The sequence below is a fragment of the Nelumbo nucifera genome, chromosome 2 (genome assembly GCF_055504915.1).
Source record: "Nelumbo nucifera cultivar China Antique chromosome 2, China Antique-T2T, whole genome shotgun sequence".
NCBI lineage: Eukaryota > Viridiplantae > Streptophyta > Magnoliopsida > Proteales > Nelumbonaceae > Nelumbo > Nelumbo nucifera.
In genome coordinates, this window is record NC_142650.1 from 41,179,040 (window position 1) to 41,195,160 (window position 16,121).

Consider the following 16,121-nt stretch of genomic DNA (forward strand, 5'->3'; position numbering starts at 1 on the left):
ATTTGACTGAAAAATTACCTCTTGGATCAGGCATCCAAATCAGCTTATCTGGCACACCCATTCTGGGAAGATCAAGGTAAGTATGTAATCAGATGTAGGAGAATCAAAGATTGCTTGAATCTTCCTTTTGTCCTAATTAATCATGTAAGTGGTGATCTATGATATCTGGAATCTGGACTTTTATCATTTTTGGATGACAATGTTTGCCGGTTAAGGAGGCGGCCGGCCATCATATCCAGGCATGCTGAAGAGGTGGCCGACCATCATATCCTTGGGTCTTATGAGGTTATTTGACAGTATGAGAATGAGAAGCAATGGTTCTACTATTGAAGCAGTGACTTTGGTTTTATCCGTTTGTGCAAATTCATATTCATTGGACAAGGGTAAGGAGATCCATGGTTATGTTATTATGAGTCGATTCCAAGATTATGCATTTGTGCAAAACTCGCTTATATCCATGTATGGGAAACATGGAGACATTGAGGATACTAAGAAAATATTCTCCGAAATCAAAGTGAAGAGCTTAATGAGTCGGAATGCAATGATATCCTCTTATGTAGAAACTGGCTTTTGTGACAAGGCATTGGAGATTTTCTCATACTTGGAGAACACAGAGGACAACCAACTGCCCAGACCCAATTTGATAAGTTGGAGTACACTCATTGATGGTTTATCTTCCCAGGGGTGGCGAGATGAGTCCCTGGAACTCTTTCGTCAATGCTGCATTTTGGTGTCATGCCAAATTCAATCACAATTGCCAACATTTATCAGTTTGTGCAGATTTAGCAATGCTAGGTCTTGGAAGGGAGATTCATGGTAATGTGATCAGAAGTTTGATGGATAAGAACATCTTGGTGAGTGATAGACTGGTAAATATGCATATAAAGTGTGGCAGTCTCATAAGGAGTTATGCATCCTTATGTGGAGGCTTTATGCCTCCTCAAGAGGATCTCATCTTTTGTTTTCTTCAATTTTCTTTTTATGAAAGATGTTTTGTATTAAGAAGTATGAAGATGCATAACACTAGCTGAAAGTGGGGATCCTATTGAATTGAAGACAAGCCACCCTGGCCCAAACCTTATTTCCTTTCCCATCCCTTCACTTTCCTTTCATTTTACTTTTTTCTTTTCTTTCTTTTTTGTATGAGATGCATACCTTAGAGGCATCAACACCTCCCACATGCATCTTAGGGCGTTTTGGGGGCGCCTTGCTTGGTGGTGCGCTCCATACATACATTTCCCTATGCCTTTTTAAAACATTGGTGTAAACCTAGGCAAGATTGGAATTGATTTGTTACTATTACTTGTAAAATTATAAAATTTAGGAGTTTTTATTGATTCCCCCACATATCATGAATTTTTATTGGTTTGGAGAGTTGGGAACATTGACAGGTGGGAGAATCTATCAAAATACAGGAGGGGGTATTGTACCATAGGTGGGGTTTTGGTAAATAAAACCGAAAATCCAACAAAATTTATGCGGTGGGGAAAACCATAAATTTCCCTAAAATTTAATTAGACTTGATGCTAATATTTTATTTCATCCATATTGAGCTTCATTTTCCTGCTTATTTAGCATTTCTAGGAATCCACAAGTTCAGATAGTTTTAGCTTATATCCTATTGCCTCATGCTAGAATAACACTTTCATTTTTTTCTTTCCTTATTTTTTCTTGTCTTGGTTATTAGATCATTTGTTTGTTGCACTTTATGTTTTTCTTAAAGAAAGTGGAATATATTGTTTTAACAACATTGAGAAAAAGATTTTGTTAGGAAAAGAGATAAGTGAAATAAAAAGCAAGCAGAAAATAGGGGCAAACAGATTATCAGACAAACATAGCAAAGGTGGATGGCTACTCTACAGAGTGGGATGGGTCATTCTAGCCTCCCCTCCCTATCAGTCATATAGGGCATGTCCTTTGTTAGTGGAAGAACCAGAAGACGAGATAGATTCAGTGGATTGCCCTAATAGCTTTGAAGGGGAGGTTAGGGAATCTAATTTGTTTTTGGATGAGGCCCATAGCCTAAGTAAAATCTTTCTTTTGAGCCAAGAGGTGGCCTGTGAGGCTCAAGTTGCCAAGGGATTTTAGGTTGGTTTTTCTAAGTGGCAAAGAGTATGATGAGGCTTTATTTATTTTTGATTTATTTTTATCAGTAAGGATAAATTTTATTAAACTTCAAATTGAAGGAATTACATCAAGGTGGAAAATTCTCCACTAGGAAAGACTTTAGATTTTTGCCCAAAAAATTTGTTGTCTTGTAGTCCCTTGTTTAGCCAATGTGTCTACCATCCCATCTGTTGTTCTCCTCACACATCTAAAAGCAACATTCATCTCTCTTGCTAAGGATTCTATTTCATAGATTGTATGCCTGTAAACCCATGTGATGAGGCTGCTTTGAAGAAAATGAGAGAGGAGGATAGTTGGTCAAAGGGGATGCAGTTGATAGGAATGTGGAGGTATGTAGTGAGAGCAGCAGTGGGGAGAGATCTGGGTGGAAGGAACCAGGAGTGATAAGAGGTAGAGGCAAGAAGGAAGAAGAGAACAATTTTTCTAAGGTCTTTTTGCCTTTTGACCAAGCCAGAGAAGAGGCCCTCTAGGAGTTTAAGGGGGAGAGGATGGGGTGGTAGGGTTGTACAACCATATTGTATTCAGCATTACTGCATGTCGTTTCTATGTTAGGAAATTCTTATCCTATTGCTAGAGGCCCATTATCACAGATGTGATTCAGATCAATAAAAAATTGTAAAAATATTTCAGATTATAGTAGAAGAGGAAGAGAAGAAGAATAAGAAGAAGACAATAAGAAAAAGAATAATGGAGAAGAAGGAGTTTGATCATCTCCTCTTTCTCCAATCTAATCTTTTATTAATCTTACTAAGATTACATAAATTACAAGTCTACCCTTAAGTGGGCGTCCACCAGCATACTTGGAAAACATAAAAAGAATTGAAGGCCCATTAAAAACAAATAACAAGAAAAAACTAATTAATAAGATAGCAAGGGGCTAGGACCCAGTCTCTCTACAATCACAAAGCCAAGTCCAAGCAGGGAGTAATTTAAGTTCAATGGGGGTGTTGAATGATGTTAACTCCAGTAAAAGTTCTCCTTTTGGTATAAATGATTTCCTTAAGTTGACTGGGTGGCCTAGTTCTGCTGGAGGGCCACAAGGACAATTGGGTAAATAAAGTGTTAGCCTAGTACTATTGAGCTATCTATTCTAAGCACTTATTCTTGCAACTTAGATATTATTTGACCCTTGGATTTTCAGGTTCATTGCCAAAACAGAATAATGGTGTTAGTCCTATTGTTCAATAAAGCCAAGAATTCAGCATCCAAAATGAAGATTTTCCAACTTCACTTGGATTTAAGGGTACTTATCTGTTCTTGACACCAAGGTTATGATCTGATGTAAAGTAATTATTGTGTGAGGGCTCTTTCTACAGTTTTATATCTCATTGTTGATTCAGTGGCTCACAATTTAGTTTTTGTTATTGTCCCATTTATGAGCATTCTTATTGTATATATTGATGAACATTGTATTTTTCAATGTATTTCTTTATTGGCTAGGAATGGATGAACATCTAATATCTTAAAAAGTAGACCAGGTTGGTTTAAACCATATTGACCATGATTGGACCACCCCCTATTTACATTCATATTGAACCAAATGGACATAAAAAACTGGGTTAACATTTCTCACTACATAAGATTAATAATATCACAATAACCAACATGTTCAAGGTAGCTTGCATTGAAGTAGCAACAAAAGTAGCAAGAACATACATAATTGGGATCTGCTCCTCATATGCACATCTCACCATACATTGGGAACATCTCCATGTTCCAATGCATGGTGGGATGTACCTGTGAAATCAGTGTGACTTGTGAGGCCCTTGTATGAGGAGCAGATCCGGTCTCCCATCTCACCTACTGGGTCATCGACATCTTCCCAATCGCATTTTAGTTCATGACAGTCACACTTAGGGGTGCAATTTGAATGGGTTTGGGATGGGCTTTTGTCAATCTGAATTGATCCTATCTTTCCCAACCGCATTTTAGTTCTTTGCCCATTTGTAAGTCCAGTTTTCCCATGGTCGGATCCATTAAATAGTGCGTTCCAACTTCCAAGCACCCGATGGAACTTGCGATCCTTTTCCCCAAACAGGATCTAAATTTGAGCCTACTGTGATTTTTTTTTTTTTTTGTTGGTGTATTGGATAATAAGTGATACAGAAAATCCACGATACCGGAAAGATATGATACCAATCATAACCCTCGTAAATTTTAATTTAAATCCAACTGATTAATTAAGTTTTTTCACTATCATGTTTTTTCTGGCATCATAGTCGAATTCTTTATATAAAGAAGTCCAGCAAGATAAAACTCATTGAGGTGGGAACAAAGCATGACAGTCACACTTAGGGCTGCAATTTGAGTGGGTTAGGGATGGGCCTTTGTCATTTTGAATGGATCCTATCAGAAGGCCCAAGTCTGAAGCAGTGTAAGATGCTCACTCAAGACTCGGGTAGGATTTAAAATTTTGCAACGTATTGGCCTACATGTTGTATCGGTAGATCACCTATATGCCAAATAATATGACCTTTGGGTTTTGACTCATTTTAGGGGGTGGGTAAGGCATTAGGTGGGTGGGCAGGCCTAATGCCTACCCCCTAACTTATTTTTGAAAAAAACAAAAAAAAAGGATACGCAAGGTTTATAATACCGATACACCCCTTCAAGCATATTGGGATGTACCGATACTTTAAACCTTGGACTCGGGCCAATCCGAATTGCACCCCTGGAGAAAGAGCTCAATCCAGATCCAGTGAAAACCACACAATATAGTGATACTTGACATTCTTGACAGTAATTGCATGAGCCACATAGTTGGCCTCCCACCTGACAACCAAACCGGGTTATTTTAGTTTTAAATAAGAAATTATTGGCATACAATCATAGTTCTCTCTCTCTCTCTCTCTGCATTTGTCTATTCCATTTTAGCTCAAGTTCCTCTGCATCAAAATTTCTCCAATAATTTAGATACCCGCTCAGCCAAATTCCGCTTGGCCTCAGGAGAGACACCATGTTTGCCAATGATAGACTCTAACACTGCTTCAGAAAGCGGTCTATTCTCTATCACCGCATTCCCTACTTCAGGTATGGACCCATCTTTGGAAAATCCAATCTTTGGGATAATAAGAAGCAACAAACAAATAAACAAAATCAGGACCAATAAAATACAGAAAATGAAGTGTAAACTAAGACAGATATAAGAAGACCCTATAAAGAGGGAGACCGTGGAGGATTAAGTTTAACTAACCGTCAAGGATCCATGGGGTGTTTGCGTGAATAGGATGGAAGCACCAGGAGGAAAGGTTTCATCCTCAAAGACCTCAATGAACTTCTCCACTGCCTTGGCCTCTGATTCTGTGTAAATTCCCACAGATTTCCAATATGCCACGCAATTCTCAGTCACCTTCTCGGAGTATTGTTGACCCGTCAGTGGCTTGATCATCGTTACCTGTATGAATTTCTCAAAGGGCCCTACAACCCATTGATATTAAATATTAACTGCAAGTTGATCGTTAAATTATATAAAGCTTGGTTCTATCTACAAGCTACTAATAAAAATATTATTACAGCCATTACTGATTCAATGCCAGTGCAGAATTGCATATTCTCAATTCAGAGGGAAATGACTTAAACCTTGGGTTCAGAATTATTCCAGACAAAGCCCAATCCAAAGTGATGAAGGGAAATTTGGCCCGACCTCGCGATCACCCGACACGTGGCAAAGACAAGCAGCTCGGGACAGTAGAGCGCCCAAAGCAAATATCGGAAGCAAGTCCAAGCTCACTACCGAACCCGAACTCCAGACCGCTGTACTTAGTCCGAGCTCCTTGATCGAGAGCGAGCTCCCTATTTAGAGCGAGCTCCCTACTAGGAGCCCGAGCTCCTTGTTAAGAGCGAGCTCCCTATTAGGTCCGAGCTCCCTAAGAACCCGAGCTCCCTACTAGGAGCCCGAGCTCCTTGTTAAGAGCGAGCTCCCTGTTAAAGGTCCGAGCTCCCTAAGAACCCGAGCTCCCCAAGTCCGAGCCCCCTACTAGGAGCCCTAGCTCCCTGTTTAGAGCAAGCTCCCTGTTAAGGGTCCAAGCTCCCTATTAAGAACAAGCTCCCTACTGGGAGTCCGAGCTCCCTATTAAGAAAGAGCTCCCTACTATGAGCCCGAGCTCCCTGTTAAGAGCGAGCTCCCTACTGAGAACCCGAGCTCCCTGCAAGGAGCCCGAACTATACTGGGCCCCAAGCCTCACAAAGCTGACCCGAGCTGGCCCACGGCAGCTCGGAACACTCCAAACCGAACTCAAGACACCTCGCTCACCACTCCAACACTTCACTTCCAAAGCACCAAGCCAGCCAAACGTACCCGACACCAAGGACGTCCGTATCCAAGGGCAACGCGCTTGACTGATTTGGGATCTGACGCCTGACAGCCGCATTTCAAACGGCTTCCTGCCACCGCCACCTGCAATCGTCGTCACTAGCCGCAGAGACGGCTCCAACAAAAGGAACAGTGGCGGTTCTGTCCGACCAGAGGAAATGACACCCGAACTGGCAGGAGTTCAGAAGTAATCATGCCCGACCTGACGGAGGCCTGGAAGTGAGTGCGCGAGGCGGTTATAAAAGGCTTCTACCCCCCCAGGAACGAGGTATGCTAACTTTTGCGCTATCTGGTTTATCTTGCCTTTGAAGAATTCTAACTTGAGCTTCAGAGCCCTTACGCCGGGTTCTCCCCGGAGCTTCTCTTCTCCTTCCGTTTCAGGTCCCTGTTACTCAGTTCAGAGGCAAGATCATCGACAGCTAAGACCGGCCAGATTGTGCATCATCACAAAGCTTTAACAATATCCTATAATTACTATAAACAAAGACTATGCAACATTCTAACCTCGATCATTACATCATATGATCATCCAAATTAAGGTCCTTTTCACAATTTCGTAGCCTGCAGATGGATATCAAAAAAAGAAAAATTGCACAGCTAGCATTTCTATTCATAGTTTTAGATCCTTCCCCTCACCCCACTTTTAGATTAAGATTAGGCACAGTACGACCATGAGTGTACTTCCAAAATGCCAATGAAGAAGGCAAATATCAATTGACATTTGACAAGTTTTTGCATCCATAGATGCACAAGATCTCCATCAGAGGTGTATAGAGCAGATATGATCAGGTTTAGAGCAAAATGGAGCCCAAACCTAAGCTTATGTATAGCGGTCACAACAAACTCAACCAACCAGACATCAGGCCCAAGCTGACCCAACCTGAGGTGCTCATTTTCGTTCAAGGTTCCAAGCATAAAATAGGTTGAGTTGGGTTTGGTTAGGTTGTTCGTGTTTCGCCATGTTAGGTTCGGTTTAGCTTAAAATACAAGGTCATAGGTGAAAAAGTTCATGTAAGTGATCTTAATTATACATACTTTACATTTCAAAAACCAAACTTTATATAAAGGTGCAGAACATTCTATTGAAAATCAAAAGCAATTAAAAAGTTTGATGGTCAAGTATTATCTTTTTATGCTGTTTTTTTTTTTTTATACAGACGAGTTAATTGATGAAAACCATTTATTGGTTGGTCCTGATCCTCTATACGCTAGACAAACGGCAGTTCAGAGGGAACGCATTACAAATCTTATGGTTACTATGATACTAGCCTATCTTGATTTCAGCCTACTTTGGTTCAGGTCCTCCACATGCCACCCAACATTTTAACGACAATCAAGATTATCCACAAAACCTTTTAGAAATGGATAGTAGCTACTAGTTAGTTCCAGAAAGGACTTAATGAAGTTACAACTTACCTGTAATTATGTCCCTGAAGAATTCAACAGAATCCGTCAATTCATCAGCAGTCTTTCCCTTCCACTTAACAGCCAGTGATGGAACAGTGCTGTCTTCCAAGTACACCCCAATGGCCGTGAACTTGATGAACTGACCCTGTATTTCCAAACCCCTCGAACCTGAGCCAGACAATTCAAATTAAATAAAAACAAGCAAAACCAGATGGCATATAAGAAATAATATATTACCAAAATATCAATAGATGGAATAAATTGGAGGTTCCTAGAAGTGAAAAGCACCTGCACCACCGAGGAATAGGGTCTTGGTTGAACCGGGTGGTTTCACGGAGGGAGGGAAGCTGAAGCTCTCAACCTGTAAATTAGATACCGTTTTCTACTTAAATAATAGGCCTACTTGATGACTTCTTCTCACAATCTTTAAAAGAAAAAAGAACAACAAAATTCTGAGGAATCAACTTGGTTCTCGTACTAATAATAATCACAATGCTGTAATCAAAGACTAACAAAAAGTAGAAGGAAGCTCTCTATACTCTATCCACTCCACATTACCTCAACTTTCTCTACGATGAATTTATTCACCAGGTTTGTGTCCCCATCGACCTTCTCGGCGCCGACATCCTTCAATAAATCAGAAACCCGCTCAGCCAAACTCTGCTTCGCCTCAGGTGAAACACCATGTTTGCCAATGATCGATTCCAACACTGCTTCGGACAACGGTTTGTTCTCTATTACTGCATTCCCTTCTTCAGGTATGGACTCATCTTTGGAGAAACCGATCTTCAGGATAAGAAGAGAGAAAAAAAAATGAAGAAACGATATCAGCACTAAGTAGGCCTAAAAAGAAAAAGTTGATGAAGCCAGAAACAAGATGATACTGACCGTCAAGCTTCCGAAGGGTGATTGTGTGAATAGAATGGAAGCTCCAGGTGGAAAGGTTTCGTCTTTGAAGACCTCGATGAACTTCTCCACTGCATTGGACTCTGCGTCAGTGTACATTCCCACAGATTTCCAATATGCTACGCAATTCTCAGTCACCTTCTCGGAGTACTGATGACCCGTCAATGGCTTTATCATCGTCACCCGTATGAATTTATCAAAGGGACCTACAACCCCACCGTATTTTTCAACAATTAATTAATGAAACAACTTTCTCAAATCTCAACCATATTTAAAGTAAGTCTACTCTACGACCTTCATTCGTTTTACACATCTGTCTAAAATATTCATCTTCTGACAAAATTCGATCCCTTTAAAAGGGTGATTTGAAAATGCCCTGGATTACTGGATACCACTTGCAAAGTGAAGCCTTGCACGATCATGGAAAATTCCCTGGATACTTATTAGTCACTACTTTATGTGATAGACCCATGAAGCGGATCACCCAAGTTCCGACTAGGAGTGATCATTTTCAGCCCGGAAATTTCCGGTTTGGGCTTAGATATTTTTAAGCCCGATCTAAAGTTGGTTTTATCTGCATAAACTTAATTATTATATATTATTTCATATAATTTATATATATTATTTATGTTAATTTGTGTATTTTATATATAAATTCCATAATCTGTCACTTACAATATATATTTTATACCATATAAATGTATAAAATAAATTTTGTATGCATTTAATAATCTTATATAATATAAAATATTGTGCATATGTAGTATTTTATACTAAAATCACAAGCTCATATAGCTCAGGCTTATGTTTCAAGCCAAGAATTTGGGCCGGGCCCAACAACAACCTTACCATTGGTGTAATGCCCGGCCTGTCCCATGACCACCCCTAGTTCCGACCTTTCTCCGTAAGGAAATTTAGTGAGTTTGGACTGTCATGGGCCTCATGGCTACCTGCCTTTTAAAAGAACTGGATTCGCTATCAATAAAGCCATATGATTATGAGAATGAGCTGAAACTTGGTAAGAAAGAATTGTATTTTTAAAAGTAAAATCAGATCTTAATTTTAACGCTGTGTCGGGTTGTGGAACTAATGATAATATGCGACATATCGATCATAAAAATGCTTAGAGCATATATGAGACGAATTCAGATATGTTCTTCACAGTGCGCACCTCACAGCACATTTTATCACTACATTGGGAACATCTCCCAAATAAAAATTTATAATTATGGAGATGTTCTAAATGCATGACTGAAATGTGCTGTGAGCTCGGTGTGAGGCACACTCGTGAGAAGCAAATCCAATCTCATATGAGACATCTTTGAAATTTATAGCTATAGATCATGTTGGAAGCTGCATGGATGTTGTTGATGGGCAGGGGTGGATTTGAGCCGAGCCGAGTCGAATAGTACGAGTCTCGGCTCGGCTCGAGACTGTTCTACAATGCTCGAGCTCAAGCTCGAGCTTGGTTCGAGCCAAAACCTTGAACTCGAGCTCGATTCGAGTAAAAAATTCATAAGTTCGAATTTGATATTGAGAAAAAATGTTTTACAAAAATAAAAAATTATATATGAAAATTTTTTTATTTGATATTTAAAAAATTAATAAGTATAATATATATATATATATTTGAACCGAATCGCGAGCTTCACGAGCCGAGCTCTATTAGGCTCAAGTTTGACTTATTTCATAATCGAGCTAGTGAATTGGGCTCGAAACCGAGCCGAGCCGAGCTTTTTACGAGCCAAGCTCGAGCAGCTCATGAAAAGCTCAGCTCGTTGTCACCCCTATTGATGGGGTTGTACATGAAATGACAGAATTTGGCAAACTTTTCACATAACAATTCATCATCATCGTTATCTAAGCCTTGTCCCAACTTGGCTACAAGAAGAATCCTATTTCATCATATTGTTCTATACTTCTATTCACATCAACATTTATGATTAAACTTTGGCAAAAGTTTAATTAGGGGAGTAAGTAGTGTGAATTCAAATCAAATCAAGCAAGAATTGAATTCAACTAGTTAATTATTTTAGATAATTATTAATTAGCGTAGGTACTGTATGCACATTTGCAAGTAAATGTTAACTATATATGATATATGGTATTTGAATTTAAAACCAAGGCAAATATTCACTTTATATGGTAGCCTGTCCCTAATCCTGTAACCCCCCCCCCCCCCCCGAAAAAAAAAAAAAAAAAAAACTAGGACTGCAACTTGGGCCAAGTTAGCCCAAACCAACCCCAAAAAGTTGGATTTAATTGGGTTTTTTTTTGTTGGGGTGGGTTGAAGTTCATATTAAGGTTAGGGTTGAGACCTTGACCAACCTAACCCAACTTGAACCTGACTTAACTACATATTTATACATATAAATATTATATAAACATGTTTTTATATGCATGTACTCTTGCATATATTTATGTTATGCATTTATGCATATGCAACTGTGTCCACAAAATTATATATGTACGTATTTATGTATTATTTGTTGTTGCAAGTACTTTGTATTGTGTATGTATCACATAATCTATGTGTGTATATATTGTATGTTAAAAATTATATGTTTGAAGGCAGAATTTTCCTAAAACATGATAGCAATGTTATTTTAAGCATAATAATACTAAAATTTATGTAATAAAAAAACTTAGGAAATTTATGGTCTAATCCTCCTCAGAAATTTTTATTTTCAAACCCCCACGTGCTGGATTCCTCTATTTCAACTCTACAAACCGATAAAAATTTATCAAGTAGACTGAACAATAAAAACCTAAAGAAAAACGGAGAAACCAGGCCAATTCAAAAATTGGGTTGGATTATGATAGGGTTGAAATTTAACAGATTGAGTTAGGGCTTGCAGGTTTCGATCCTGGTCAAAAACCTTACCGAATTCCAACCCAGGCACCGAGTCGGATGGCACCTTCAACTTGCAAACAGTGATCTGCTACTCGTACGGCTATATAAAACGGGTTATATAACCAATAACGAGTGAATAATATCGTATTAACGTAGCACCGTAATACACAGCTGTGCGAGCAGAGCAGATCAAAAGTCAACATAAATAGTCTTTTATCTTTCAATGGCTTATGGCTAACAAGTAACAACCGTTGAGATAACCGCGTTTGGAAATATTCCGGATCTCCTACCCACAATAATTTTAGGGGTCCCATAAAAACGCCTACCCACAAAACACTATTTCCATATTTTACGCTGTGTTTGGAATCGTGTAAAAATACATTGATGAATCATAAAAAACTGAAAAAGTGACCATTATACTTTGAAAAATGTGATGACAAAAAACCTTTACGTTTGATTAGGGTTTATATCAATTCCGATATAAAACACTACTCAAGGCTTCCTAACATAGCCTTGAAAACATCTCCGGAGTGAATAATAATATGCAAGAGGATGAGATATTCCCACGTATGTGGCTGCGATATTATGCAGGTGGTGTGGGTAGGAAAATATAATTGGCCACCTGGCAAGACGAAAGGTTATTAAAACTAAATATAATTGGCCCACGTCATTCCTGATGTCACGTTAGCTTAATGATGATATTTGGATACCAATATGATCTCACACCACACATCTCACCATAAGATTGGGACCCGCCATGTATGAGATGTGCGGTGTATGATCAAGTTGGTAGAGGGATTAGAACGTGTTTTTTTAGCAGGCGATTCGAACTCCTTTCGATTTCGGATTTCCCCCTCAGGCTGAGAGAGCGCGCCTCACACTAATTTTACAGCGATTTGATTTTATCACTGATGGGAAGATCCTAACTCCGCTCTGTGGGGTGTAAATCCGATTTCTCGATCGATCAAGGAGTAAAGAAAAACTCCCCACAAATAGGCAAGCAGAAAAAGTACTTGGTTTATTTACCGGAGACAACATCCCTGAAGAAGTCAATAGAATCTGTCAATTCCGAGGCAGTCTTGCCCTTCCACTTAACGGCGAGAGACGGAATAGCTATGTCTTCCAGGTAGATTCCGATGGCCGTAAACTTGATGAACTGCCCTTGTATCTCTAAACCCCTCGCACCTGCCCCCAGAAATAAAATCATTTTTATTAATTAAAAAAGCAGTGAAGTCTGCTGCGGTTGTTGCCTGCCGGAAAACAGAGAGGAGTCCTCTGTTCCTGCGCATTGACAGAAGGAAAGAACGAACAAGTAGCTTTGGAAGAATAAAATGTATATCACAACTTATTAGAAAAGAAACAAAGTTAAAATACCTGCACCACCGAGGAATAGGGTCTTGGTTGAACCGGGTGGCTTTACGGTTGGAGGGAAACTGAAGCTTTCGACCTGCAACCCTGAGACAAATGGTGCTGGAGACATCTCTCTCTCTCTCTCTAAGTCACAGCTCCCACCGGAGGACGATATTTCACTCTCGGCCGGAATGAACTACTGATACAATCTCGACTTTATATATGGATGGAAGGAACAGCTCCCACCGGAGGACGATACTTCACTCTCGACCGGAATCAACTACTGATGCAATCTCGACTTTATATATGGATGAAAGGAATTGGTGCAAGAAGAGAAAGGAAAACGGGCGCTGAGTGCGAATGAAAATAGAACCTGCATTTTGCTATAATTACCATACTGCCATTATTTACAAGGGATGCAAATTGACTGGATCGTAAATTCGAATCCAATCCGACACGATTTGAATTTGAATCCCATGGGACTTGGGCCCTGTTTAATGATTAAGTACTTGTTTAGAATTACTTATTTTAAGCGTAAGTTATTTTTTCAATAAATGCTTATATTTATATAAATGACAGTTTTAGCCCTTTCCATCTCATACTTCTTTTTCTTTTTCTTTCAGAACTCCCAAAAATCCATTGTTCATCACCTTCCTCATGACACATAACCAAGTGGCGGTAAACTCATTCCGATCTCCACCTTCCACCATTCCATCCTCCTTGAACAGTCAAATTCCCTTTCTCTTACATTCGGAGCTCGACTCCAGCCAATACTTAATCAATCCATTTCACAGACAAAAATCATTTTTTTCCTTTCATCTCCTTTCCTCTTGATCAGAATTATTGCTTATATTAGTTTTTTTTACTGATAATCGTTCGATATTTATTAAAATGACCCTCTTCTGTTTTCATTTCAGAAATTTCTGTCTGCTTTGTTTTCTTTATTGCAGTCAGAGATCTGAATCTGAGTACGTATATAGGAAGGAATCACTGGTCCGATGAGCAAGTACACAATAGGATTGATGGTCGTTGATTTGGGAGTTTGTTTTGGGGCATTGGATTCCTACAGCCATTTGGGAGTTTGATTCCCAGATATCTGAATCTGAGAATCTCCACCGCTTTTTGGGAGTTTGTTTCCTACAGCCATTTTACTTGTATTGTAAGAACCTCCACCGCTTTTTTATTCCTATATTGAGAACGGTGTTGGGTGTTGTCGTATCTCCATCGGTTGTATTATACACCCAATTCCGCCGGCAAAAATGGCAAGAATGGTTGTATTATACTGAGAACGGACCTGCAAGAACGGTTGTATTATACACCCAACTCCGCCGGTTAGCTTTTGCTCACCATAAAACGTCACCGGTGGACCTGTAACCAAATGTCGCCGCTGCCTATTGTTGTAGAGTTTCGAATGGAAGAAGAAGATGATAAACTCGAGAGGGGTAGTTTTGTCATTAAAGAAAAAAGGGACAGGTTTGTCCCATTCGAATGAAGAAGTACTTCTTCAAAAAGTGCTAAAAAAAGCCACATCCATGTCACTTTTTTAAGTACTTTTTTTAATAATAAGTACTTCTTACCCTCTTTTTTACCAAACACCCATAAGTACTTAAAAACCACTTAATGTGTGGTTCCATGTCTTAAAAGAAGTATTTGTTTAAATAAGTACTTCTTTTAAGTGTTCTCAAAGCCCGATCTTCGAAACTGATCCAATCTGACTTGCTTTTTAAAAATTAATAAATTATTAAAAGAAAAATAAAATATACTAACTTAAATAAAGTAAAAACTAAAATACAAATATTTTTTAATTATTTTCATCATATATATATATATATATATATATATATATGTTTTTGTAAAAAAAATAAATAGTATATATATATGTATTATATATATTTATATTTATAAATATATAATATATATCGGATTGGATGAGGGTGATCCAAATCTGATCGAATCCTATTATCCAATCTAAAAATCCAAATAGGAAAACCTATACAAGGTTTGTAAAGATTTACCTACATTTCCTTTCTTTTCCCTACTTTTTTCCTTCAAACCAAACACAGCCTAAATATCTTATAACCCTGCTTTCTCTACCTTAAAAGAAAAAACAAAAAAGTATCTTATAGTTATATTAGTGGAATGGCCCATGCAATGCACTGGGTATTTGATATTGATGTGATGTATGACTATACTTTTATATCTCAATCATAATAAAAGTTCACATACTGTTCAAGTCCTAAGATAACTATATCAAACATAAAAAAGACTATCTTCACAAAAATGCCAAGATCTAAATTTTATAATATGCATATAATGTTGGATGCAAATGCTTCAGATTGAAACATTAATGCACCAAGTAAATGATAAAATTACATTCAACAATATTATATAGAAATACAGTTGTAATCATCGTAGACTCCTAGCAGTCGGTCAAACTCCGAAGGTCCAGAGATGGCGACAGGAATGTGAATGAGAGAGAGAGAGAGAGAGAGAGAGAGAAGGAGAAGGAGAAGAGAAAGATGACCTCCCTGGGAAACCCTAGGTCAAGGTTATATTGTGTTGTCTCTCTAGGGAAGAATTGCCATCTCCCTTTTATAGGGAGGAAGTTAAGGTTATCAAGGAAGAAGTTCTTTCCTATTAGGAAAGATGATCTTTTATGTTAGGAAATGAGATATTTCCTTTTGTTTGAATATTAAGGGATCATTCTTAGAGAATCAAATCCCTTTCGGATTCTCTCCGTAGGTGACCCTATTGTACTGATGTGGCACGGGTGACATCATCGTTTGGCAGGTGTACTTAAAGACGTACATGTAATCGGTATCTATTCCTGTTCTACCGTGATTCCGCGGTTCTGTAATGGCGTCGGGTTCATCGCAACTTTATGCATGTCTGGGTTCATCGCAAATCTGTGTGTGTCTAGAGTTCATTGCAAACTCGCACGTGTCTTAACTTTATCGTAGAATCGCGCTAGCCGAAGTTCATCGCAACATGTCCCAGGTATGAGCGGATTTGCGATGAACTCATCGCAATCGTACGATGGGTTCTGGATTCATTGCAGGTATCTGTGTAGTGTTGGTTTGACACCTTTTGTACTCTGAGGGTCTTAGTGACCGCTATATACCTACAACAGTTCATCCCAATGAAACACAAAATTTATGGAGAACA

The 16,121-nt window shown here is 38.8% G+C and overlaps 2 protein-coding genes across 2 annotated transcripts; one reads left to right on the forward strand and one right to left on the reverse strand.

Moving 5' to 3' along the window:
* The first annotated feature begins 241 nt into the window (after positions 1-241).
* Positions 242-820, forward strand: LOC148802133 (putative pentatricopeptide repeat-containing protein At1g17630). Its single transcript, XM_088897830.1, has one exon. The coding sequence runs from the start codon at positions 242-244 to the stop codon at positions 818-820; it is 579 nt and encodes a 192-aa protein (XP_088753956.1).
* Positions 821-4,900: 4,080 nt separating this feature from the next.
* Positions 4,901-13,264, reverse strand: LOC104599237 (chalcone--flavanone isomerase 2-like). The gene is made up of 8 exons (XM_010261690.3): positions 12,981-13,264; positions 12,633-12,791; positions 8,735-8,958; positions 8,405-8,632; positions 8,135-8,207; positions 7,856-8,014; positions 5,321-5,544; positions 4,901-5,185 (listed from the first exon to the last, which is right to left on the reverse strand). The coding sequence occupies exons 1-8, from the start codon at positions 13,084-13,086 to the stop codon at positions 5,018-5,020; spliced, it is 1,341 nt and encodes a 446-aa protein (XP_010259992.1). The 5' UTR covers positions 13,087-13,264; the 3' UTR covers positions 4,901-5,017.
* Between the last annotated feature and the right edge of the window lie 2,857 nt (positions 13,265-16,121).